The sequence below is a fragment of the Neophocaena asiaeorientalis genome, unplaced genomic scaffold (assembly GCF_003031525.2).
Source record: "Neophocaena asiaeorientalis asiaeorientalis breed wild unplaced genomic scaffold, Neophocaena_asiaeorientalis_V1.1 scaffold240, whole genome shotgun sequence".
Classification (NCBI taxonomy): domain Eukaryota; kingdom Metazoa; phylum Chordata; class Mammalia; order Artiodactyla; family Phocoenidae; genus Neophocaena; species Neophocaena asiaeorientalis.
The window spans coordinates 5463057-5488914 of NW_020185331.1; the positions used below are offsets into that span (position 1 = coordinate 5463057).

Here is a 25858-nt window from a genome sequence, read left to right on the forward strand (position 1 = left end):
GGGCCTCTCACTGTTGTGGCCTCTCCCCTTGCGGAGCACAGGCTCCGGACGTGCAGGCTCAGCGGCCATGGCTCACGGGCCCAGCTGCTCCGTGGCATATGGGATCTTCCCAGACCGGGGCACGAACCCGTGTCCCCTGCATCGGCAGGCGGACTCTCAACCACTGTGCCACCAGGGAAGCCCCTCGTATAGCTTTGATAGGGAGAACCTCACCCAAATTTTGTCTTCTTTCTCCTTATATGTCTACTAAATAGATACAATGTTTCCTGAGGAACAAAATACGGGCACCTCCTCAGGAAGAGTGGGTTCACACTTCATCAGAGTCCTAATGAAGAGAACATTATGGGCTTTAGAGTTTCATAGACTTTTATTCAACTTCCCTATGTGTAACCTCCGGCACAGTTCCATCTAGAAAATGGGAACAGTATTTATCTCTCAAGAAAAATGCTATGAAGATTAAGTGAGATGATGTGTGTAAAGCATGCACATAGGGGGCACTCAAAACAGTAGTTGTGTTTATATTTTTCACTGACAATTTTTGACTGGAAAACATAATCTTGGGAACAATCTTCAAATGTTAAACATGCTAGATAACTACTACTAGGTTCATATATACAGAAATTACTCCATAAATAATTCCTAAATGGAGGACTCATCTATTAAATAACAGTGATTAGTTATGCACAAAAATTACTGTCATCTTAGTATTTCACCAAGGACTTGGTATCCTAAGGCAGGGGTAAGACAACTGAACCTCTAGGGGTTCAGAGAAACCAATAATGGGTTTTTGTTGCAGTTTTCCAAATTAAAAAAAGAATAAATATGTATTAGTCATAGCTAAAGGACTAAAAAAATAAATAAACCTGGGACTCACTCTTTACTAGCACAGTTACCACGGGGGCTCATGGGATACCAGATGTGACACACTTAATCACACCACTGACCGTTGAAATTCCATGTTCCACTTACAGTTCTAAGAATAGCTCACACTTTTGGAGACGGAAAAAAAAAATGCATTTTGGAAATCAGATAAAGAATCCTGAATAATTTGTCCTAATTTCTTATTGTTCATGGTAGGAAAAAAATAAAAAAGAAAATCTCTCTTGATCACTGAATACAACAGTCGTATACAACAGTGTTGTATACACTGTCAATTTGTTGTATACAGTGTCAATCTGCACCTGGAAACAGGACAGTGGTTAATTTATTTTGACTTGTAATTATAAATTAAACAATCATAAAAATTACACAGTCCACTACATTGATAAACAAACTGGGAAAAGTTAGCCAACTGTTTCTCATTTATGATGCAATCTCTTTCTCTCTTGGTTTAGCATGCCTTTTTCATTTCAATTCTAGTTATTTTCTGTGTAAATATTTAGGTTTGTACTCATTTGTTGAGAAAAAGTTAGCCTTTAAATGGACAGCTCAAGTATAAACGATTAATAAAAAGCAAACATGTAAAGATCTGTTTAGCCTAAGGTTAACAAAACTGCAATGTAGCAAGTGTTGAAATATGATTGGCAACTTCAGATCAAATAATTCTACTTCTTTAGCGATCTGACAATGTTAAATCAATTGCAAAAATTTTTTCCTATCAAAATTTACTCATTGGATTATCTAACCAAATGTACATGTATTTTTTCCTTGTGAACATCTAGCTTTTTCTTACTTCATAAGTCAACAGAAGTGGTTCAACATTTCTAAAAGTCAAAAAGGGTCTGGAGTTGGGGCAGGGAACTAACTATAAGCTTGAGTGTTAGCTCTTTGCAGCTGGTAAGCCAACCAACCTGCTCTAAACGCTCCAAAATCAATTTTTTCTTTGACTAGTTCTAAAACCACTCAATTCCATTTTAACACCCTCCAACTAACTGCAGAGAAATCAACAAGGAACAGAGTGTCAAGAATCAAATATGTCACGTATCATAATTTACAATTTGGGAAAGATTTAATCTGGTTCGACAGAGAAAAGGCTTGCCCCAAGTGAATGGCCACCCTCCAGTTTTAATCTGCTCCAAACTGACATTAAGGTCTTTGGTTCTGGTGTGGTCAGATGCCAAGGAAGGTTGCAACAGGTCCGAAGGAAATACTAAGGACCGGGCAGCAAATCTGCCTCCACCGACATGGATTAAGTATTGAACGGGAAACTGGTCATCACCAACAACCAGACCTTGCAGAACCGTCAGCAAATAAATAACTCGGGACTGCAGAAGCGCGCCCGCCACGCAGACACCAAGACGGCGTAAAATCCACTAGGCATCCTTTCCAAGCGGCACCTCTTTGTGTCCTGGGATTTGCACCCTTCCCCCCAGAGGCCCGCACATCGCGAGGAAGAGGAGAGCTAGGCTACCATCTCCCCTGGTAGCGCCGGCGCGACCTCAAAGACAGTAGCGCTGGCCCTCTCCCCGCTTCTGGCCGGGCACTGGCGAACCCCACTTTACTGCGGCACGGGGAGGCCGATTCCCCGGGAAGATCTAAGCCTGCGTGCAGAGGCTGCTCTCCGTAGCTCCTCGGATCCGCCCTCATCTCATCCCCAGAGTAATGATGGAGCCCTGGCTCCGTACCGGGACAACCACGCACCCTTCCACAGCCCCTTCCAGCCCCTTCCCCTAGTTTCGGACCGGTTGCAAGCCCCGCCTTCCTCCCCAGGCCCAGATCTCCCTCCAGGGCCCACACTCGGGGCTCTCCGCCGCCCCCCGAAACCAATCCAGGACCCAGACAGCAGGCTGAGCGTCAATCCATTCCCTCCTGTCTTTAAGCGCAGTGCCCTGCCTTGGGCCTGGGGAAGGGAGGCGGGTGACCGACCAGCTCCGGAGGGACCCAGGCCCCACACTCACCATCCTCCCGCCGAGTCCCTCCTCCTCCTCCTCCTCCTCCTCCTCCTGCCTCCCCCGTTACCAGGGGCAACTCCTGCGGCACCGCCCCCGACGTCCCCTGTACGCACAGCGGAGGAGCAAAGCAGCAGGACGGGGCGGGGTCCAGCTCCTCTTTTCCCAAAGTGCGCAAGCGCGCCAATGTGCCCTCCCACTGCGCAGGCGGGCTGCTGGAGCGGCTGGAGGCTGTGGCAGGCTGGTGAAGACCCAGGGAATGGTGAAAACTCGCCCACGTGGCTGGCGGGGGCCACCCGGCCTGTGATTGGTCCAGAAGGAGAGGTGTGGGGGCGGGGTGAGGGGCGGTTCCCGGGCTGAAGCCAGAAGTGCACCCTGGCCAAGCTGCCAACGCGGGGTGCATCTGGTAGCAGTTGTCTCAGTGCGTTCCTCCCGGGACCAGGTAAGGGGTCTTGGGAGGAGTCCGCCTGCCACATATACCTCCAGTCCCCACATCCCGGAGGGAGCTTGCATTTCTGTCCTGACTCTGCCCAGGAGGGGCTGCAGCGCGGGCTGGGCTTCCACCTGCGGAAGCCACGTGGCAAGAGAAGGGTCTACCTGTGGACCTCTCCTTTACGGCCCCCAGCACCTTCGTGTGCCGGGCTGAGGGGCGGGGGAGTCATGGGTTGCGCACCCATCTCCACACACCTGTGTTAGAATCCGGGCTGGAGGACTCCTGGTGGTGGGAGGCTGCCTGTCGGAAGGCAAGAAGCCGCTTGAGGACTGGCCCTGAGGGCTGGGGTGAGCTGATAGCGGGGATGAAAGACGTTTTGGGAAGGATAATTTCGTTGATCTACGTTGGACCGGTCGGTGCGCCGTCTGCAGCCCCGGAGGAGGCAAAAAGGGGCCTGCACTTACAGGCAAGAAACAGTGGGAGGGATTCTGGGTGCTACCTTCTACCACTTCCCCGTGCAGAGGACAGAAAGAAGAGTTATAACATTTGTGCCAGGTCCTATTCCAGATCCTGGAGACACAGCAGGGGGCTAAATCTGCCCCCATGGAAATTACATCCTTCCTAGTGAAATGCTTTTCATACAAGATTCCATTTCATTCTCACAGCCCTAGAAACTGGTTATTTTAAGCGATAAGAGTGGGGACTTGAACCTAGTACTTTCTGACTCTTGAGGAATTATTAAACACCATATTGTATTGTCCATGTTGGAGGAACAGAATGGTTTATACCTGAGATGTAAATCCAGAAGTTTTTAAGAGCAGATAAAGTGTGGGCATGGATGATACACCTGGAGGTTTACAGATGTGTGTGTGTATATGTGCCTCTTACCTACCTCATTGGGTTCTTGTGAGGATTATTATATGTCAAGTACATAGAACATTACCTGGCACTTAGGAAGTGCTATATGGGGCTTAGTTTTTATTTTTTTATTTTTTGGCCGCGAGGAACGTCATACGGGATCTTAGTTCCCTGACCAGGGATCGAACCAGTGATCCCTGCAGTGGAAGCAGGGAGTCTTAACCACTGGACCGCCAGGGAGGTCCCATGGCTTAGCTGTTGTTAATAGCTTCATCCAAGTTTTGGGCTTTGCTGCTTTTATGAACAGCAGCCTTTTCAGCCTAGTTAAGATCATTGGAATGAAGGCAGATTTTCCCTGAATGGTCCTTAGCTTTTTATGCATTCAAGTAAAGTATTTTTAAAAACATCTGCTACCTGCATACCTGCATCAGATGCTTGGAGAGAAAACTCAGTTCAGAACCTTGACTAAGGAGGTGCAAGGTGAATGGTTAATTCAGAGTATGTACTCTTTTCAATCCACCCATCTCTAGCCTGTTGGTTCTTTTGTGAAAGAGGCAAAGCAGACTTCTCTTTCTAAGTTGCCTGGTGTCTAACATCATGGTTGCCTCGGAGTCACATGATTGTACAAAAGTATATACTACCAGGGTCTGCTGGTTTAATTATTAGTCTCATTCTCCAACTTGCTCTAGGCAGCCTTGACACCAGCCCTCGCCATCTCAGTGGTCTTTGTGTCTGAACTTCTTTTATTTATTTTTTTGGGCTGCGTTGGGTCTTTGTCGCTGTGCACGGGCTTTCTCTAGTTGTGGCGAGTGGGGGCTACTCTCATTGCAGTGCGCAGGCTTCTCATTGCAGTGGCTTCCCTTGTTACGGAGCACGGGCTCTAGGTGCTCGGGCTTCAGTAGATGTGGCACGTGGGCTCAGTAGTTGTGGCTCGCAGGCTCTAGAGCGCAGGCTCGGTAGTTGTGGTGCACGGGCTTAGCTGCTCCACGGCATGTGGGATCTTCCTGGACCAGGGCTCGAACCGTGTCCCCTGCATTGGCAGGCGGATTCTTTTTTTTTTGTTTTTTTTTTTTTGCGGTATGCGGGCCTCTCACTGTTGTGGCCTCTCCCATTGCGGAGAGCAGGCTCAGCGGCCATGGCTCACGGGCCCAGCCGCTCCACAGCATGTGGGATCTTCCCGGACCGGGGCACGAACCCGTGTCCCCTGCATCGGCAGGGGGGGCCTGCACCCCTGCGCCACCAGGGAAGCCCTGGCAGGCGGATTCTTAATCACTGCTCCACTAGGGAAGTCCTGTGTCTGAACTTCTTGAGTCTTTGACTCCCATCTTCCTCTGATGGGAGTACAAGCGATGACATTTTGTTTTTCTCCCTACCTGGGGTTTCAAATGGGAAGATCTTGGGTACTTCCCCCACACTTGCAAAAGGATACAACAGAAGAGGTTCGGAAGCCTGTTTTCCAGACTCTGATACTGTCTGCCAGAGAAAATCAGCTCTCCCTGGAAGAACGAGCATTACTTCAGGAGAGGTAAGTAGGTTATATCATTTTTTTAATCTTTTCCCTTCTTCCCTCCCTCTCTTTCTTTCTCTTTCTCTCTCTCTTTCTCGAGACAAGCACCCTGTAGTGGATAGAGGACCTATCTAGGTGACCCTAAGCCTTGTAACCTGTGATCTTTTTTTTTTTTTTTTGGCACCGTACCCTCAGCAGTGAAGGGCAGAGTCCTAACCACTGGACCTCTAGGGAATTCCTGTCTAAGCCTTGTAACCTTGGGAAAATATGGCCCTAGCTGTTGTCAGATCTTTGGATAAACAGAACTGGATCTGTTTCCTATTCACATTTATATCTGCCACAGTGCAGGACCACATGTGCCACAAATGCTCACCATGCTGGCTCAATCCATGTGAACCTTCCTAGGCATCAGTTTCCTCATCTGTAAGCTGAGATCCCTAATGTCTTTGAGCTGTGACGTTCTCTAATCCTGGAAGGAAAGGGAGGTATTGGTTAGTCACCTGTTTGATTTCCACCTCCCCCTGTTCCCTGTAGCGGAACCCTGGATGTAATAGTCACCTTTTTAGGAAGTATTAGATATGGTTCGTGTAGGAAGAGGGATCATAACTGTTGAAGAAAACTTAAGACCAGTAGGACTCAGTATAGGAGGGGTAGACAATTTGCAGCTTCGTGAAAGAAAGCTTCTGTAACCAAGGCAGGTTCTTAGTTTGACAAAAAAAAAAAAGAGGGGGACATCCTTGTTGCCCAGAGAACCCAAGAATAAGTTGGAATGTATTTCAGGCAGGCAGTAAGTGCTTTTAGAGGGCAGATGAGGGCTATAGCGTGAACCTTATAGTCTGTTAGGGGAGGCAAATTTTACACTGATAACTGTAAATAACAAGAAAGTGACAATTACAAAAACCCAGCTTGCTTCAAAGGAGGACAGGATGCTATGGGAGTATGTGACAGAAGGGCTTGAGTTTGCCCTGAAGGAGTCACGGAACTGCCCCCATTGGGGGCCAATGCGTGGGGGGAAAAGTTGAGACATAGAATTTAGATTTTTTTCCCTGTATGTTTTACATAAGACAGGACTGGGCAGTTCCTATCCTGACCTTGGTAATGAAGGCAAAGGTTCTTGCATGATTTAGCAAATGATTACCCCCTCATGGTAGAAATGCTTCCATTGTGAAAGTCAGAGGACTTTCCAATGTTGGATTGTTGGGTTGAGGGTGGAGAGGGTTGGCTGAGGGGTGTGTGTGTGTGTGTGTGTGTGTGTGTGTGTGTGTGTGTGTGTGTGTTGAGGGGGAGGCATAGCATTTGGGACTGTCTGTATCCGGTGGGAGTGTGGGTCTCTGTAAGCCAAGGCCAACTCCTTTTCCTTTCTGTAGAGTGAAGGGAGGTGAACTCTTTCCCCTCCTCCCACCCCTGGCTTCAGTTGGGACTGGGTGAAATGTCTTTGGTCTTTGGACCAGCCTGCAGGAGCCGAGTCAGCCTGTCCCCAAAGGGCAGAGCCAAGAGCTTTCTCGTGGGCTCTGTGGTGGGGTGTGAGAGGGGGAAGCCAGAGTCCTGGCAGTGGGCTCTTGCTGTGGGCCGTCTGACTTGCCCCAAGAGGTTGCCACTGAGTCACGGAGCCAGGGCCCCCCAGGGGTACTGCGGAACCACCGCAGTGGGCCTCTCCTCCCTCCTGGGGAAGTGGCTCACCCTGAGCCATCAGCTTGCCAAAGTCTCTCCCACCCTAACAGACAATCTAAAACTTGATCGCCTCTCTCGCTCTGCCTCATCTGTTGGCTTCTCCTGCCTGCCACACCTCTCTGGTTGTTCTTTCTCATCTTTTTGTTGGGTTACCTCTTAAATATAGTGGTTTTTCAGGGTATGTCCTTGGATCGCTGCTCTTCCCAGTCTGTGTATTCTCCTTGGAAAACTTTATCTTAAACTACCCGCCACCCCCGTGCTGCTCCCTCACTGTTTTACTCCTAACCCAGATCTCCATGCTGGGTTTTAAGCCTAAATATCCAATTGCTGACCAACTGGACCTCTTTTTTAGCAAATACTCGAATTCTTGTGCTAGGCGTTGAGGCAACGGTGGTGAGCAAAATGTACGCAACTCCTGGCTTCAGGGAGCTTATGGCCTGGTGGGGGAAGGTGGGCATTAATGTAAAACCACAGAGTATCATGACAGACTGGCATGGCTCTGAGTGAAAAGTACGGAGCCAAGAGGGCTTATAGCAGAGCAGCGGATCTAGTTGCATGGGAGGGAGGAAGGGGGTCCTTCAGAGGATACTCTGAGGAAAGGAGGTGTGAGCGAAGATATGAAGGACAGGTAGGTGCTTCCTTGCAGGTCACTCAGACTGTCTCTGCAGAGCAAAAGGCTACTATTTTTTGGGGGGGGGAGCCCTTGAAATTATTTGCTAATGCACCTGCTTTTAAGGCTGCCGTTTATTCTGAGGTGAACTTCCTTTGCAGCCGTAATAACCCATGGGTCTTTATTGAGGTAGTGGTCTTGGGTGGAAGTTTCCTTTCATTCTACTACTTAGTATAAAACATTTATTTTTTACTAGGTCTGCAGCTTCCATCAGCGATATGTTTCCTTTCCCTAATATGAAACACTGGCTTTGTTTGCTCAAGTCTGTGAGTGCTTTTGGATTTAGATGATTGTATAACTCAAGAAGATAGCTATTTTTTTTTAACATGTTAACCACTGTCATTTTCACTTTATATACTTTGGCACTGAATTATTACAAAAATGACTTCTGTAATTTAAAAAGACAATGTTTTCAGAATGAGAAAAACAAATGGCCAAAAACATATGAAAAGATGCTTAATCCCATTAAGAATCAAGAAAATACAAATTAGGGGCTTCTCTGGCAGTCCAGTGGTTAAGACTCCACACTTCTACTGCAGGGGACACAGGTTTGATCCCTGGTTGGGGAACTGAGATCCATTATGCTGCATGGCGCAGCCAAAAAAAAAAATTTTTTTTTAATTAAAAAAAGAAAATACAAATTAAAACAACAATATTGTTTCTCCCCATCAAATTGGCAAACAAAGAAAAGATTTATAATACCCATTTTGGTGAAAGTTTGACTAAAGCAGCATTATCTTACACAACTCGTGAAACATCAGTTTGTATTATAAAGACTTAATTTAAAACATGTATATCCTTTGATCCAGCAATTCCACTTCTAGAAATCAATCCTAAAGATATAGTTGCCATGGGGACTTCCCTGGTGGCTCAGTGGTTAAGAATCCGCCTGCCAATGCAGGGGACATGGGTTCGAGCCTTGGTCCGGGAAGATCTTACATGCCACGGGGCAACTAAGCCCGTGCGCCACAACTACTGAGCCTGTGCTCTAGGGCCTGTGTGCCGCAGCTACCCAGCCCAAGTGCTGCAGCTACTGAAGCCTGCGTGCCTAGAGCCCGTGCTCCGCAACAAGAGAAGCCACAGCAATGAGAAGCCCATGCACCACAACGAAGAGTAGCCCCTGCTTGCTGCAACTGGAGAAAGCCCTCGCACAGCAACGAAGACCCAACACAACCCAAAATAAATTTTATTTAAAAAGACAGCATTAAAAAAAAGATACAGTTGCCATATACATAAAGTGATGTGTGTAAGGGTGCTCACCATAGCAGTGAAAAACTGAAAATAACCCAAATATCTATCAAATAATGAAATTAAGGCACATGGAATATTATATAATCACTAAAAAGAATGATAGAGTTGTATATCTCAAATGGAGAATTCTCTAAGATGTTAAACGAAAAAAGTAAGTGCCAGATAGGTTATTGGTCCTTAGCTCCAAATCTACCCTTCTTTGCCCTGTTTTATGATACTTGGTGTTGTAAACATTTTTCCTTTGCCCTCTGAGATGATTTTAAGCTCTACCAGTAGAGGGTGCCAGGGGAACACTGATGAGGAAGGGGTAGTCTTCCGGGTGTCTGGGTGCTTGCCTATTATCAAGTTTCAACAGCACCCAACCAGGCAGCTTCCCAGTGAGTTTCAGCAGCACCCATGTGGGTGTCTTCCCATTGAGTTCCCTCAGCATCCCTGTGAGCAGCTTCCCAGAATCTCAGTGGCTTCCTGGCGAATTTTGTCAGTCCTCCAAGTCAGCATTCCAGCACATCCAGTTTCCTGCCTGCCAGCCCTTCAGTGGGCAGCAAACTTTGAAGAGGGTAGCTTTTTAAATCTTGCTCAAGCTGTGCCTGCGAACTTGTAATTCAATATATGTGGAAAATCCTCAGGTGATTTTTTTTTCAAGAGAAAAAAGACAAATGACATAGTAGTAGAAGATATAGCAGTAAATCTGAAAATTATTCCTTAAAAAGAAAAAAAAAAAAGGATGAGCAGGTGTTATTTAGTGAAGAGGGGAAGGAATAGCACCCTGGACTAGTATTTACAAAGGGACTGAGACAGATGGCAGCCTCTTGTGTTTGAGAAGGTCTCATAGCACTTGAAACTCAACACAAGGAAAGTCAAACTCACTGTTTTCTCCCTTAAAGCCTATTTTTCTATATTCTGTCTCAGCACGTTATTGCCCCAGTCAGAAACCCTGGTATCACTCTAGGTATTTGTGATGGGTCAACTGGGCTAGGCCAGAGAAACTCCCCAGGACCCCCTCTCTGCTATATTTCCAGTTGGATGGGCCTCTGAGGGAGAAGCAGCCAATTTGTAACAAACACACACTTTCTTTTAGTTATTAGACCAAACACTGATTTAGGTACCGTGGTGAAGGGATTTTGCAAATGTAATTAAAATCCCTAAGTTGGCTTTGAGTTAATCTAAAGGGAGATTATCCTGGATGGCCTGACCTAATCAGATGGAATCCCTTTAAAAAAGGGCTGGGGGGCTTCCCTGGTGGCGCAGTGGTTGAGAGTCCGCCTGCCGATGCAGGGGACACGGGTTCATGCCCCGGTCTGGGAAGGTCCCACATGCCGCAGAGCGGCTGGACCCGTGAGCCATGGCCGCTGAGCCTGCGAGTCCGGAGCCTGTGCTCCGCAATGGGAGAGGCCACAACAGTGAGAGGCCCGCGTACCAAAAAAAAAAAAAAAAAAAAGGGCTGGGCCCCCGCCACCCTGAGGTTAGAGATTCCAGGAGGGAGGTAGGTGGGTAGATAGATTGATGGGTAGATGGATAGATAGAAAATCTCCTATTGGTTTTGTTTCTGTGGTTGAGCCCTGACTGATAGAATATTCCTCCTATACCCTATCACTTAGCAAATCTTCAGATTCTGCTGCTTTAAAAGCTTCTCTTCTTTTGATCCTCCTACCAGTTCTGGTGCATCTGGGTTCATTTGAGCTCCACTTCTTGCGTGGATTGTTGGGGGTTTGCTTCCAGCTGGTATCTGCATCCTCTGAGGTCCTGCCATACCCTATTTGCTTTCATATGATTTCCCAGATTGTTCTTTCTTTTTTTTTAGTAATTTATTTATTTATTTTTGGCTGCATTGGGTCTTCGTTGCTGTGTGCGGGCTTTCTCTAGTTGTGGCGAACGGGGGCTACTCTGCTGTGGTGCGCGGGCTTCTCATTGCTGTGGCTTCTCTTGTTGAGGAGCACAGGCTCTAGGCGCGTGGGCTTCAGTAGTTGTGGCACACAGGCTCAGCACTTGTGCCTTGTGGGCTCTAGAGCGCACGCTCAGTAGTTGTGGCACACGGGCTTAGCTGCTCCGCAGCATGTGGGTTCTTCCCCGACCAGGGCTTGAACCCATGTCCCCTGCATTGGCAGGTGGATTCTTAACCACTGCACCACCAGGGAAGTCCCCAGATTGTTCTTTCTAAACTACACATCTCACCTTGTCCCTCTTCTTGAAATCTTTTAATGGCTTCCTGAAATTTTCAGGCAAAAGTTCAAAAGCCATAGCTGTTTTTTTTTGTTGTTGGTATGCGGGCCTCTCACTGTTGTGGCCTCTCCCGTTGTGGAGCACAGGCTCTGGACGCGCAGGCTCTGGATGCGCAGGCTCAGCGGCCATGGCTCACGGGCCCAGCCGCTCCGTGGCATGTGGGATCTTCCCGGACCGGGGCACGAACCCGTGTCCCCTGCATCGGCAGGCAGACTCTCAACCACTGAACCACCAGGGAAACCCTGGCTTCTTTCCTGATTTTCTGCAGTTTGGATATAATATGCCTGGGTGCAGATTTTCTGATAGTTGTCCTGCTTGATGTTCTCTGAGCCTCCTGGGTCTCTAGTTTCATTTCTATCATTAATTTTGGAAAATTCTCAGTCATTATCACTTCAAATATTTCTTCTGTTCCTTTTCCTCCTCTCCTTCTGGTATTCCTCTTATATGTATGTTGTAACTTATGTAATTGTCCCAAGGTTCTTGGATATTCTATTGTTTTTTTATAAATTCTTTTTTTCTCTTTACTTTTCAGTTTGGGAATTTTCTTTTCTTTTTTTTTTAATATTTATGTATGTATTTATTTATTTGGTTGTGCTAGGTCTTAGTTGCAGCTCGTGGGCTCCTTAGTTGCGGCTTACGGGCTCCCTAGTTGTGGCATGCATGTGGGATCTAGTTCCCTGACCAGGGATCGAACCTGGGCCCCCTGCATTGGGAGCGCAGAGCTCTATCCACTGTGCCACCAGGGAAGTCTTGGGAATTTTCTGTTGACACATATTCAGGCTCACTGATTCTTTCCCTGGCCATGTCAAGCCTACTGATGAGCCCATCAAAGGCACTTTCATTTGTTACAGTATTTTTAGTTTCTGACATTTCCTTTTGGTTCTTTCTTAGAGTGTCCATCTCTCTGCTTCCATCATCTGTCTGTTCATTCATGTTGCCCACTTTCCCATTGGAGTCCTTAGCAGATTAATCATAGTTATTTAAAATTCCTGGTTTGATAATTCCAAAGTCTCTGTCATCTGGTTCTGATGCTTGCTTGCTCTGTCTCTTCAAACGGTGGGGTTTTGTTTGTTTGTTTTGTTTTGTTTTTTTTTGCCTTTTAGGTTGCCTTGTCCTTTTTTGTTGAAAGCCAGATGTGTGTGAGGTTTTACTTTTTTCTGGCAAGGAGTTAGGTTGTGATTACTGTTTGCTAAAGCTGTAGGGGTCAAAAGTTAAATTTCCTCTGGTGTCCTTGTTTTTGTCTCCCCTGTTGTCTTTGGGTTTCTAGACACCTCTTCTTAAATAAGGTCTGAGACTCGCGGTTCGTTCTGTTGTTCGTCAGTTCTCCCTGTTATTATACGGGAGCCCTATACCACCGACAGTGTGAGGGGAGGGCGAGTGTTCTATAGTCCTGGGATTAGGTGCCCCTGGACCTTCACAAGTCCTTCTCAGGTTCCCCTTACTCCCTTTAGGTGAGGTAGGAAAGCTAGAAGGGGTGGAGTTGGGTGTTTCTCTTCCCCCAAGTCAGTTAGGTTCTGGTGAGACCCAAGGTAGTTAGGCTCTGGTGAAACAGGCTAGGCTCCTTTGAGGGCAGGCCTTGTTAAAAATCGCAGAGGCCTCTGGGTCTACTTCAGAATGGCCACTTTTCCCATCTCCCTGCCCGAAGCACTAAGGAATTTTTCTCTGATCTTCAGCCTGAGAACCTGGTGGGCTCCTGGAGGTAAAACTCACAAAAGTGTGTCTCTCCACACCGCCACCAAATCCCCCTGGAATTTTTAACTCTCAAGCTTGTCCACACTGAACTTCCAGCAATTTGTCAATCACAATTTAAGTTTCCTATGGTACTTGCCCCAAGGGGTGGGCTTCTGTTCCCACTAAGCTGTGATTCTCTGTACCTGCCTGTCTCTCCAAGTTCGGGGGCAGTTGTTTGCCCTGTGACCGCAATTCTCTGGTGGTTCTAAGAAGAGCTGTGGGTTTTCAGTTTGTTCAGCTTCTTTTTGTTGTGAGGACAGGAGTGACCATTTCCAAGCTCCTCACGTGTCAGACCCGCCTTAGTTTTTCAAGTCATGGATTCCAGAACCTAATTATAGACAGGGGTTCTGAAGTTAGTCAGGCTGAATTAAAATCCTGGCTCTGTTATTGGCAAGTGCTTGTGTGACTTGGCAAAGTTACTTACCTGTGCCTTGGTTTTCTCATCTATAAAATGGCATTAAACATAAGAGTATCTCTATCTTATAGGGTTACGGTGAAGACGAATTCAGAAAACGCACGTCAGGCACCAAGCAGAGTGTGTAGCATCAAGTAGGAGCTCAGTAAGTGTTAGTGTTGCCACCATCATCATCAGGTCCCCATGTGCACTGTGTGCTTTAAACACTGGCTCTTCTTCTTGCCTGGGGTACCTCTCCTCCATCCATCTGACTTTCATGCATCCTTCAAACCATTGTTTATTTCTTGTTCTCACAAAGCATGTTCAGAATCCCTCATCCATTTTAGATAAGGTGATCTTATAATTTATCATCCAAACCGGGACACCTTTGAGGTTGAGGGGGTGCTTTTAATAATTACCACAGGATTAATAATTACCACAGGACAACAAGCCCCGGCAAACCAGGAGATGCAGTCACCTCAGTTTTAGTACCTCTTCTCTGGCTTTCTGCTGCTCCCCGTGTCCATCAGCAGCATTGTCACACTACTGTCCTTGTCGACTTACTTGTCTCTCTCCTGTTCTGCACCGCCTTGAGGGCGAGAGCCATGGCCCGGGATCTCTCATAGGGCCGGCATGCACCCTCCCCGCCCCCCCGCACTGAATTGAAGGTGATCATGCCATTGTCCTCTCCATCTTTATCTGTGATTGTTTCTACTTTCAGTGTGATCCCACGCCTCTTCCTCCTTCAGATAGATCTGTCCTACCTTCTGGGGCTTCACTCACATTCCACCTCTTCTGGGAAGCCCCCCTTGATCTTTGTGTCCCCCCTTCTCAGCTTCCTCTCATCTCCCGTGCTTATTGTTGCTGTATGTATTATCTGTTGTTCCACAGGTGGGCTCTTGCTCCGCAGTCAGACTCAGCTCCCCAAGGACAGGCCCTGTACTGTCCCTTTTCCCAGCCTCGCCCACAGCATGATCAAGCACCAGGCTGGCCACCAGCAGGCACTCAGGAAACACATGTTGGTGCCCAGTTGCTCAGACTGGTGACCATTCACTGGACCCTTCCTGAGCTGAGTCAGATGACGCTAGCGGCTGGTGAGAGCCGTCAGTCTACCATAGCGGGAGGTGCTAAGGGCCTCCAGGGCAGGCTTTGAGGGCAATCTTCATTTTTCCTCTGTTCCTGAAGTCCACAGTTTTATGTGTGAGCAGGATGGAGGCTGACCTGTCTGGCTTTAATATCGATGCCCCCCGTTGGGACCAGTGCACTTTCGTAGGGCGGGTGAAGCATTTCTTCAATGTCACGGACCCCCGCACCGTCCTGGTACCAGAGCGGGAGCTGGACTGGGCCAAAGTGATGGTGGAGAAGAGCAGGTGAGCGGTTAGGGGAGGGGGCTGGGGGCACTGGGGCGACCTCGGTGGGTGCCCTAGGGACGAGGTGGAAACGGAAGACGAGGGGCCAGGGGTCAGGAGGTAACACCGCCTGTGGTCCTTGGCGGCAGGATGGGGACTGTGCCCCCAGGCATGCGAGTGGAGCAGCTGCTCTATGCCAAGAAGCTGTACGACTCGGCCTTCCACCCTGACACTGGGGACAAGATGAACGTCATTGGGCGGATGTCCTTCCAGGTTCCCGGGGGCATGATCATCACGGGCTTCATGCTCCAGTTCTACAGGTGCGACCCGGGAGCAAGGCAGCGCCAGGTGCAGCCGCGTGGACCTGTTAGGCAGGGAGCCGTACTAGGATGACAGTAATAGCCGTCTTTATGGATCCCTGACCAGCTCCCAGGCACTGTGTTAAATTCTTTGCATGTTATCACCTCACTTAATCTCAACAACCCTACAGAGAGGTACTATTTTCATCTCCATTTTATAGGTGGAGAGCTGAGGTTCTGGAGAGGTTATATGACTTGTCCAAGTTCACACAGCCAGGAAGTAGTGGTGCCTGGCTGTATAAACTGAGGCAGGCCTCTCAAGAGTGCTCAACGGATGAGCTATTCTAATTCCCTCTTTAAAAAGTACTTATTCAACAATGAATTTAATGTATTTTTATAATGTAATATCCAAGTAAAAATATTGGGATACCCTTTCAGCCCAGTTGGGGAGAGAAACTTTCTCTGTTGTTCCCCCTTTCTCTCTTCCCTCTCCCCCCTCTCTCCCCCACACATTCAGTTACCCAGTTGTTGAGCCAGGCCTTGGGCCAGGTGTGGGGAGTATAAAGACTTCAGTCCCTCCCTTCAAGGGGTGCCCAATTTTGTTGAGACCAAGAAGTAAATAGTTACCATCCAGCTTGCCAAGTGGTAGGTTAGAGGTAGAATATGGGGTGGTGGGAGCAGAGAGCATAGAATGACTAACTGTGTCTCAGGAAGGGCAGGGGAAGGGTTGGGAAGGTTCCAAGGAAGAAGAGATCTCTCAACAGAGCAGGATTCAGCCATGTATGGAAAGGTTAGGGGGTGTGGATGCTCCAGTCAGAGGGACAGCCTGTGCAAAAGAGCCCAGCTGCATGAAGCAGCATGGGAACAGCTTGGGGAGCGGCAGGTAATGTGGTTTGACTGGTGTGCCCCAAACCCTCTTTCCATCCTCCTCTCTGCCTCTTCGGGCCCCCCTCCTGGTAGGACGATACCGGCAGTGATCTTCTGGCAGTGGGTGAACCAGTCCTTCAATGCCTTAGTCAACTACACCAACAGGAATGCAGCTTCCCCTACGTCGGTCAGGTAGGAGACCTGAACCCCAGGCCGTCCATGTGGGCCTGGAGCAGGTGGCTGTCCTCTTGCCTCCAGGGGAACAGCCCTTCTAAAGGGTTCACGGGCCATCAGTCCTCCCTGGGTGGGACCTGCCCTGGGCAAGTGACCAGGTCTCCCTTTTCAGGGTTTGGAAGTATTAGGCTGACCAGGAGAGTATCTTCTTCCTAGACCAATTCAACATTCATTCATTCATTCATTCTACAAATATTTCTTGAGTGTGTATTAGGTGCTGGGCATGGTTCTAGGTGCCAGGGATACATTTGAGTAAGACATGTGTGCTCTCTAGAGTTGAAGGTCTTTTTTTTTTTTTTTTTTTTTTTTTTTTTGGAGGGATGCGCAGGCTCAGCGGCCATGGCTCACGGCCCCAGCCGCTCCACGGCATGTGAGATCTTCCTAGACCGGGGCACGAACCCGTGTCCCCTGCATTGGCAGGCGGACTCTCAACCACTGCGCCACCAGGGAAGCCCTAGAGTTGAAGGTCTTTTAAGAAAACAAGCATAGGGACTTCCGTAGTGGTCCAGTGGTTAGGACTCCACGCTCCCAGTGCAGGGGCGCACAGGTTTGATCCCTGGTCAGGGAACTAAGATCCCGAATCCCACATGCCGCATGGCGCAGCCAAAAAAAAGGAAAACAAGCGTAATAATCTCAGACTGTGATTGCTGCCATTAAGGAAATAAATAGATAACAAGACAGAGAACAGCAGAGGGGCATCTGTGTAGATAGGCTGTTCAGGGAAGTCCTTTCCGCAGAGCTGGCATTTCAGCTGAGTTTTGAAAGGTAAGGATTTAGCCATGCAAGAGCCCAGGGAAGAATTCCCGGGATAGGGAGCAGCAACATGCAAAGGTTCTGAACAGGAAGGCATTTGGTGTGTTTAAAGTACTGAAAGGAGGCCAAGGGGACTGGAGCAGCTGAGTGAGTTGGGGGGAGATCACAAGGTGATGCTGGGGACAGATCACATGAGCTTCTCAGGCATGAAGCCACATTTCTAGCCTTTATCACTCAAGCCATCGTCCTGCCCTCAGCCAGCTAGGGTCCCCGCTCCCAAACATCTTCTCTCCTCCACTAGGCAGATGGCCGTTTCCTACGTCACTGCCACAACCGCTGCGGTGGCCACTGCTGTGGGCATGAACACGTTGACAAAGGTACCGTCGGGGGTTGCTGTGGGCATGGTGGCCACTAGGCGGCAGCAAAGTCCTAGGGAAAACTTTTTTTTACCAGGCAGGGACCGTTTCCGGTCTGGATGAGTTGGGTTTGGCCAGAGCCCAGTCAAGTAGTGGGAAATTCAGCAGGGCTGCGCCCATTTGCTCTTTCTCGGGCCTTTGAGGGAGTTTGGGTTCCCCGACTGAGTGTCAGGATGCGTGGCAGTAGCGAGGGCTGATTTCTTGCTCTATCTTCCTGAAGCCCCTTCCACCCCCATCTCCAGGGAGCCTGACCTACTCCCATTGTTCTCTTCTCCCACAGAGAGCCCCGCCCCTTGTGGGCCGCTGGGTGCCCTTTGCCGCTGTGGCTGCGGCTAACTGTGTCAACATCCCAATGATGCGACAGCAGTGAGTACAGGGATCCCTTTTCCTCCCTACAGACCGTGAGGCTAGCAGGGGAAAGGCAAGAAACCAAGGCAGTGGGGGGCTCATTGGGGCTGAGGTGGGTGTGGGGAGGGCAGCCGAGCTGCGCTTCTGAAAGTTCCCTGAGGACTGGCGGCTCCAACAGTGATGGCTGCAGGAGTGGCGGGTGACTTAGGTTTCATCTGTGATGTGTGTTGTGGGTGATGGGGAGCAGGGGTGGGGCGTTAGCGAGGACCTGTGGGGTTTGGCACCAGCTCGTGTCCTTTCAACTGCAACTGTCTTTAAGTTGTGGACTCGGCCTACTTCCAAAGCCCTGGGGAATGTCTTACAGAATGAAACGCAGCAGAGCAAGGTGTCCAAAGATAGAACAGAACCAAGAAGCTTTGAGGAAGCCAGAGGGGCAGATAGATGTTTTCCAGGCACCAGGCTGTAAGCGTCACAGCAGGAAAGGTGAAAGGAGAAACCTGCTGTGTCTCACAGCTCTTGTTTCTTGACTAGAGAAAGTATAGATGTTCCTCTGTTATAAAATTTAATGATGTAGTAGAGTAGAGGTAAAGCGCCCCAAATAGCGCCTGGACTGTAAGAAAATGCTGCATTAAGCGTTAGCTACTGCTGCCCCTGTTTCCATCAGTGCCTTCCTCGTCATCACCAGTATCTATAAGGCACGTTTTCTTGGGATTAGTAGCAAATGGAAAGTGATCACAGCTGCCCTTAGAAAGAGCACACCCCAGAGTAGTCCTGCATGCACACTGCTCACCTCCTCTTCCCCCCCCCCCCCCCCCCCCCCCCCCCCCCCCCCCCCCCCCCCCCCCCCCGCCCCCCGTCCAGTTGCTCCTTCCAGTGAATGAATGAGTCCCCACCACCCACCTGGTCTTGGATGGAGTGCAGTGAAGCACTGGCCTGAGACCAACAGCTCCTGTTTGGGAGCAGTCACTGTGTCAGGCACTGGACTTAGCACTTTGCAGGCATTATCTTGTTTAATCCTCACCAAGTCCGATGAAGTGGGTGCCATGATTATCCCCATTTTGCAAATGTAGATAACTGTGTCTTTAGAAGGACTAGGGAACTTGCTCAAGTTCATACACTTGCTCTGCAGCTTCCGGATTCCGCCTAGGCCATTGGGGCCCAGTGCTAGCTCTCTGAGCCTCTGCCCTAGGTCACGGCTGGATACCACTCTCTGGAGTGGGGAAGGGCGCTCCAAGGGCCAGCTGCAGGAGGTGGCTTCCTAGAGCTTGAGTGCCCTGGCCTTGGTCCCCTGGTGTGTCACATCGCTGGCAGGCTTCCAGCACCCCTTTCCCATATCCAGCACCTCCTGTCTGTGTTTAGGGAACTCATCCAGGGCATCTGCGTGAAGGACAGGAACCACAATGAGATTGGTCATTCCCGGGTGAGCAGAGGGCTGCCTTTGGGGTGGGAGGAGGGAGTTCCCTCTCAGACCCTGTCCTGTTCTTCGTGGTCAGAGCAGGCCTGGGCTCTACTATAGGGTTGAGAAAACTTCTCCCTGACTCCATCCTCCTTCCCCATCGATTTTCCCTTCATATCTCTGTTCATGTCTTTTCTCCATCGTTTCTGGTCCTGAAGCCATAAAAATGTGACTGGGTGGGAGAGGGTCAGGTGAGGTCGCTCAACCCCTGACAGGTCCATCCCTTCCTCTTTACCAGCTCAGACTTGGCCTTGACCCTGATCCTGACCCTGACCCAGCCCTCTGGTGCAGCCTATGGATACTGGATAAGCTCATTCCTGACAACTTACTCTTTTCTGCCCTCAGAGAGCTGCGGCCATAGGCATCACCCAAGTGGTTATTTCTCGGATCACCATGGCAGCCCCTGGCATGAGTAAGATGGGGAAGCCCTCCCATCCTGGGGGACCCTGGAACAAGTGATGGAGACCTCAACCACACTTCGGGTGGGGGGTGGGACCTCAGCCTCTATAGACATGCTTCTCAAACTGGTTTGCTTGAGTGCCGAGAGCCGCGGGAGAGCCACACTGTAATTCCTGGAATGTCAGTTAATCAGAGATTTGGTGGAGAAAGTTATTTTCATTTAACAAATATTCCTTAAGTTCCTTCAGTGTGCTGGACACAGTGTGGGGTGCTGGGGAGACAGTGGTAGAGAAAAATAAGTCCCCTGCCCTGGTTTTGCTGTCAGCAGGGGCATGTTACAGAGCAGGATACAAAACTTGCTTCAAAGATAGTTTTGAAAAGGGTGCTCTGGGCCTGTGGTACTTGTCCTCCTGTTCTTATAGGTGTGCAGGTTGAAGAGTTTGGGAAGCACCTTCTGTCAGGACTTGGGGGAGGGGTGGGGCGTGGCCATGCCTACAGTCTTCCATTCTTCTCCCAAATGAAAAGTATTTTCTGGAACTTCTGGGGAAGGAGGGAGAATTAGTCTGTGATCTGACTTCGGAAAGGGATCTGGCGGGGAGTCTCACAGCCTTTCCCCTGGTTTCTTCCAGTCCTGCTGCCGGTCATCATGGAAAGGCTGGAGAAACTGCGCTGCATGAAGGTGAGCGGATTCTCCTTTGCATCTTCCCTGCCCAGAACACATACGTGCTGGGGGCTCCTGACCGTCTTACCCTTCCCTCTTGCTCCCACCCTGCACCTCATTCAAGTAGGGCCCATCCCGGTGCCCGCTGGCTGCCCAGTTCTCAGCCTTGTCTGCCGAGAGCAAGGAGAGCCCCGTCCCCACCCTGCAGAGCCAGGGTTTCCCGCCTGCGGGTTTCTAGCTGGGTGACCAGCGTGGGTTTCACCTCGAAGTATGTAAGTCCCACGTGGGTCTCTCTTTTGTCTGTTTCTGTGCAGAGAATCCAGGTGCTGCACGCCCCATTGCAGGTTCTGCTGTCTGGGTGTTTGTGAGTTATCATATTTTCTCGGTTTGGGGTTCTATGGTGGGTGTTTGTATCATATTTTCTCGGTTTGGGGTTCTATGGTGGGGTGCCCAAGATCTGTCTTCTTGTGTCACCCATGTTGGAAAACATGTACTCCTTTACCTGACTTCAAAAGCACCCGGTCTTTAACGTCTGTGGCCCCTCTGGAGCGCTCTCACCCCTTCTTTCTTAGGGCACCAGGCTGGCACTGTGCACACACTGGAGTGGAAAGTGAACCCTTGGGGGTCCTTCTGTCCCAAGGTCTCCCCTCTGACCTTAGGTCTTCAGTAGTTTTAGAGAAGAGACAAAAATGATGAGATCATCCCACCACAAAAACAAAATGAATTATGTGATGTGATAGAGGGGTTAGCTCACGCCGGTGGTAAACTTACACAGTGTTACGTGTCGGTTATATCTCAATACATCCAAAAAGATGAGCCATCGAAAATGACAGCACAGCCTGGGCCCGTCAAGTGTCCCAGCCTCGCACAGGAGGAAAGCACCATGAGTCCTGGCAGCGTTCTTAGGTGCCTGCCCTTGACTGGACATGTCCCAGCATTACTCATGCTTTGTGAGGCCATGAGGCTAATGACAGCAACCAAAGCTAACATGCATTGGATGTTTTCTGTGTGCCGCCACTGTGTTGATGTTTCACGTCTATATTTCCGCCTATTCCCTCGGCCCTCGAGGTGTACATACTGTCATCATCTCCTTTCCCAGATGAAGAAACTTGCCCACGTGTCTCTAGCTGGTAGTTGCTGGAGCTGCAGTTGGATCCTTAGCAGGTCTAACATTATGCCAGGCTGTCTCCTGCTAACTGATTTCCCACTGAGGGTGCAGTTACCATGGGCTGGATGTGTCACACATGTTATCTCATTTAATCCTCACAGTAACCGTGCAGAGTAAGTACCCCTCTGCCGTCTCAGAGGGAACTTGCCCAAGATTGCACAGCTAGGAAGTGGCAGAGCTGGGACACGAACCTAGGTCTGTTAGATTCCCAAATCCTGTAAAACATGGTCCTGGATCCGCATCCTCTGAGAACTTGTGAGAAATAAAGACTCAAGCCCTTTCCCAGACCTACTGAATTAGCATCACACTTGAACAAGCTCCTCGAGTTCCTTGCATGCCCAGTGAAGTTTGAGAAGCTCTGCCCTCACTGTTCTCCAACAGCTCGGGCATTCAGTGACTACAGGAGCAGGACCCTGCGTTCACGCCCCTCGCTGCTTTCCCTATACGTCAGGGATTGCCTGTGGTCATTAGGGCTGCTGCCCACACTCCCTGGTGACTCCATTACCTTCTTCATCTGCTTGAGTGATGGGTGGGTGGGGTGTGAGGGGGAGTGTAGGGGGGGCTGATTCTGTCCTGTGCTAGAGTGAGTCTCCAGGCACCAAGAGACCAGGAGAAGGGTTGGAGAGAGAGGAGCTTTGGCGCCGGCTCCCCCTTCCTTTGAGGGGCTCAGCGATGGGGTGTGGGTGGCTCTGTGAGATGCCAGACTCCCCCTAATGCTTTGGTTTCTCCTTTCTTCCAGCCTCATCTTCATGGTGCCAGTGGCATGTGGGCTGTTCCCGCAGAAATGGTATCAGCTGTTCATTCCTCACTTGGTTTTACTGAGCACCCTGTCCCTGGTCTCCCTGACCTGCCTGGTGTCCCGAAGGAGAGAGGGAGGGGCAGGCAGGGAGGCATCTGTCCAAGGACAAGTACCTGTCAGTCTAAATGCTGGGCCTCTTGACCCCAGGTGAATGGTAAACTGAAACAGAGCTCCAAGGGGCAGAGGGATGAGTTGCTCACTTCCAGTGGGGCAAAGGCTGCCTTGGAGAGAAGGTGGGGGAACAATAAGAGACTTTCTGTCCCTGCTGGTTGAGTTACTAGATCCATCTCCCTGGCTGGATCTGGTCTTTGAAATTCAACAAGAGGGTAGGTACTCACTCTGGCTGAGGTTTGCCAGAGGGTGGACGGCTTCGACCTCTCCGCTTCCCTTGCGTGTCCTGGGGGGTGGGTGCAGAGAGCAGAGGAGGTGGGTGAGGAGAGATGATGGCAAAGGGAAGGTAAGCATCAGACTGGGGTGGTGGGGGTGAGGCGGAGTACTAGCTCCAGGAGACCAGGCATAGCTTGAATAGATACGGAGAAGATGCCCGTTTCCCTTTCCCTAGTACTCTCAGCTCTGTAGTCACCTGCTACACATCTCCTGTGTTCTGAGCACCGAGCTTGTAATCTTGAAGAAGACGGAAGTTTAGCACCAGGGAGATGAAGTCAGGGCTCAATAGAAGTAAAAGCAACATACCGTAGTGTACGGAGGTCATTAATAATTCTGATGGAAAATGGGCAAGGGCTTCTTACAGGTGGCATCTGAGTTGGATTTTATCTGAGGGTAATTTGCTGCTCGTCCAGGTGGCACACTTATAAGCCCCTTCTCTCTTCTCAGTGAATTGCCAGTTTCCTATCTGGAACCAGAGCTCCAGGACACTATCAAGGCCAAGTATGGAGAACCTGTGCCTTACGTCTACTTCAATAAGGGTCTCTAAATGCCCCACCCCAGCAAGCACCAGTACATACCCATATTTACCAGCTCCTCCTTAGCCACTGTGGATTCCCGTGCCTCATTCCTCTTTGCCAACAGGGCCTGTAGGCCAGGGTGGATTTGGGGGGACGAGGGTGGGGGTGGGAGGATGCCTCATGCTTCTACCCAGGCACCTGGGTTTATTGGACTCCAGGGGATAAACGTGAACAAGGGGGGAGAGGCCAAGTCTTCTCTCTGCTCTCCCCTAACCCCTGTTCCCTGGAGACCAGGAGCTGAGACCCCCTCAGGGAGAAGGTGCTGAGACCTGGAGGTGACACTCAAGCAAACCGTTTGGAAAAGTTAGGAAACCTTTAGGATTCTGGTTCCAGCAAGGATTGAGGAAGGGCCCCTCTTCTCTTCCTCCTCATCGGCTCTCAGGCAAGGGAACCTTTCACCTGTGTAGTTCTGGCTCCTTCGGGAAGCGGGAGGGAAGAGGCCAGGTCACCTTGGGGCTCCTCTTTGCTCTTCCCCACTCTCCTCCCCAGGGCCCCCTGGTCAGAAAGGTTCTCTGGGAGTCTTGCTAAACTTGGGTTTATCAGGCACCCAGGAGTTTTAGTGCAAAAAAAAAAAAGGACATTGTGTGAGGCAGCAGAGTTTTGTGGTGCTTCAAGCCCTACCTGTTGATACTGGCTTTGTTCTCCTGCCCCTAAAATCATATCCGATTCTATTTCTCTGGGTCTAAAAGATAAATCCACTGACCGAGTAAAAAGGATGTAGGTAGGCACTAACTGCACATGTTAGTGGGTATAATTTCCTGGCTACCTCCCTTCCTCAGCCCGTTGGGTTAAACACCAAAGAAAGACTGGTGTGTACTGAATAGGAAAGGGAAGTTTTATTTGGATGGCTCTGAGAGGAAATGAACCAGGACCAAAGAGCCTTAAAGGACACACAGCAAAGCGCAGCCACTCGCCCTCCCAGCCTGGCTGCTCTAGGTGATTTCTCAGGCCCTTGGGGGAGAGGGGGCTGTTGTGGCTGACCTGGGGCCATGTCTGTATGAGTTTTGTGTAGTAGAATTTACTGACTGATCAAAGGATATCACTGTGAATCGAATGCATTTCTTGAAAGAACACAGCGAACTGTCTGCACACTGAGTTAATAAAGCCTGGATGGAAAGCAGGATCTGGTTTTACTTTGGCCTTGGCGTGGAGGAGGGTATCACAACTATAAGGGGAACCTGTCTGGTGCCCCGAGGCCACTGTGCATCTCCCTTATTATGGAGGAAAAATCCACCTGTCTTTGCTTGAGGCTCCAGAGATCTCCCAATGTGGGAGTGTGTTGCTCCGGGAGAGGGGGGGCAGGGAGTTGGCAAACCATGGCTCAAGGGTCCAAATCTGCCTGGTATCTGTTTTTGTGTGTTTGGGAACTAAGAATGGCCTTTACATTTTTTAGAAGTTGTGAAAAAGAAAAAGAATATGTGAGACCCTGTGTATGTGGCATGCAGAGCCTGAAATACTTACTGTCTGGCCCTTTACACAAAGAGTTTCCCCTACTCTGGAGTAATGGTCCTTAAGAACATGCATGAGGTTCGCCTGGAGGGCTTCTCAAAACATGGATTATAGGGCCTCATTCCTAGAATTTCTAATTATGTGGGTCTGGGATGGAGCCGGTGAATTTGTATTTCTGGTAATTTCCCAGTGATGCTGATTCTGTCAGTCTGGGGACCACTTTGAAGGACCACTGCTCTAAAGAGAAAGGGCCTCCTCCCTGAGGTCAGGGTACTGGCTGCAATTTGATTTTTCCCCCATTAAAAAAAATTAAAATATAATTCACGTGACCTAAAATTCATCCTTTTAAAGCGTACAATTCAGTGTTTCTTAGCATGCTCACGATGTTGTGCAGCTCTCATTACTCCCTAATCCCAGAATATTTTCATTACCCCTGAAAGAAACTCTGTACTCGCTAGTAGTCGCTCATTACCCTCATCCCCCAGCCCCTTGCAACCCCTAGTTTATCTTCTGTCTCTATGGATTTACCTATTCTGGACATTTCATGTAGATGGAATCACACAGTACGTGGCCTTCTGTGTCTGACTTTTTTCACTTAGCATAATATTTTCAAAGTTCATCTATTCTGTAACGTGTACAATTTAATTTTGGCTGATGTCTGAGCAGAAAAGTCTGTCTCGGAGCTGGCTTCCTTAGGACAGGAGATCTGCCTTAAGCTTTGCTCATTTCCAAAGGCAAATAGGAAAAACATTACCAGAGCTAGCTGGAGCTTGGAAGCAATTCTGAACTGATGTTCTCTCAAGAATCCACAATCTTCTCCTTTCTCTCCCAGCTCCTTAAACCTCCTGGCATTCCTCCTCTCTTTATAGACAATTACCCTTTTGGAAAAGTCTGGAGTAGATAGTGATTGCAGTTCAGAGGCAGATTAAAAATAGTTCACTCAAACCGCATCTCAGCTCTATCTTGTAAGACCTCTCTGCTTTCTTTGATCTGGCTCCTGCGGGATGTGGAAAGAAGTGATTAGGGTGACTAAAATGCCTTGGTGTGAGAAGTGCTAATCCAGACCGAGCAGGGTGTAGTGTTTGTCCTGTCCAGTAGCTCAGTTCAAGCCCTCGGGTAAAGGGAGTAAAGG

General features: G+C 49.3%; 2 protein-coding genes across 3 annotated transcripts in view; one reads left to right on the top strand and one right to left on the bottom strand.

Annotated features, from left to right (window-relative positions):
* Positions 1 to 2951, bottom strand: part of ARL3 (ARF like GTPase 3) — a 32769-nt gene extending 29818 nt beyond the window's left edge. The window contains exon 1 of the mRNA XM_024734972.1: positions 2838 to 2951. Coding sequence (XP_024590740.1) covers positions 2838 to 2840 — 3 coding nt within the window. The 5' untranslated portion in view covers positions 2841 to 2951. The remainder of the gene's footprint in view (positions 1 to 2837) is intronic.
* A 183-nt stretch (positions 2952 to 3134) lies between these two features.
* Positions 3135 to 24400, top strand: SFXN2 (sideroflexin 2). 2 transcript variants are annotated; one of them, XM_024735055.1, is made up of 13 exons: positions 3135 to 3270; positions 5513 to 5644; positions 14772 to 14933; positions 15062 to 15232; positions 16172 to 16270; positions 17367 to 17442; positions 17762 to 17847; positions 19189 to 19249; positions 19631 to 19697; positions 20314 to 20363; positions 20660 to 20709; positions 22253 to 22300; positions 23147 to 24400. In XM_024735055.1, exons 3-13 carry the CDS (start codon positions 14773 to 14775, stop codon positions 23244 to 23246), a joined length of 969 nt encoding a protein of 322 aa, XP_024590823.1. In that variant the 5' UTR covers positions 3135 to 3270; positions 5513 to 5644; position 14772; the 3' UTR covers positions 23247 to 24400. The 2 variants fall into 2 exon arrangements, with proteins under 2 accessions (XP_024590823.1, XP_024590822.1); XM_024735054.1 differs by lacking the exons at positions 3135 to 3270; positions 23147 to 24400 and having other exon boundaries at positions 5492 to 5644; positions 22253 to 23137.
* The last annotated feature ends 1458 nt before the right edge of the window (positions 24401 to 25858 follow it).

Excerpts from the sequence above, each read along its gene's own strand:
- SFXN2 (XM_024735054.1), top strand. The coding sequence starts at position 5,505 with ATGGGAAGATCTTGGGTACTTCCCCCACACTTGCAAAAGGATACAACA. Across the intron at positions 14,934-15,061 it reads GTGATGGTGGAGAAGAGCAG|GATGGGGACTGTGCCCCCAG; the intron begins GTGAGCGGTTAG and ends CCTTGGCGGCAG. Across the intron at positions 15,233-16,171 it reads TTCATGCTCCAGTTCTACAG|GACGATACCGGCAGTGATCT; the intron begins GTGCGACCCGGG and ends CCCTCCTGGTAG.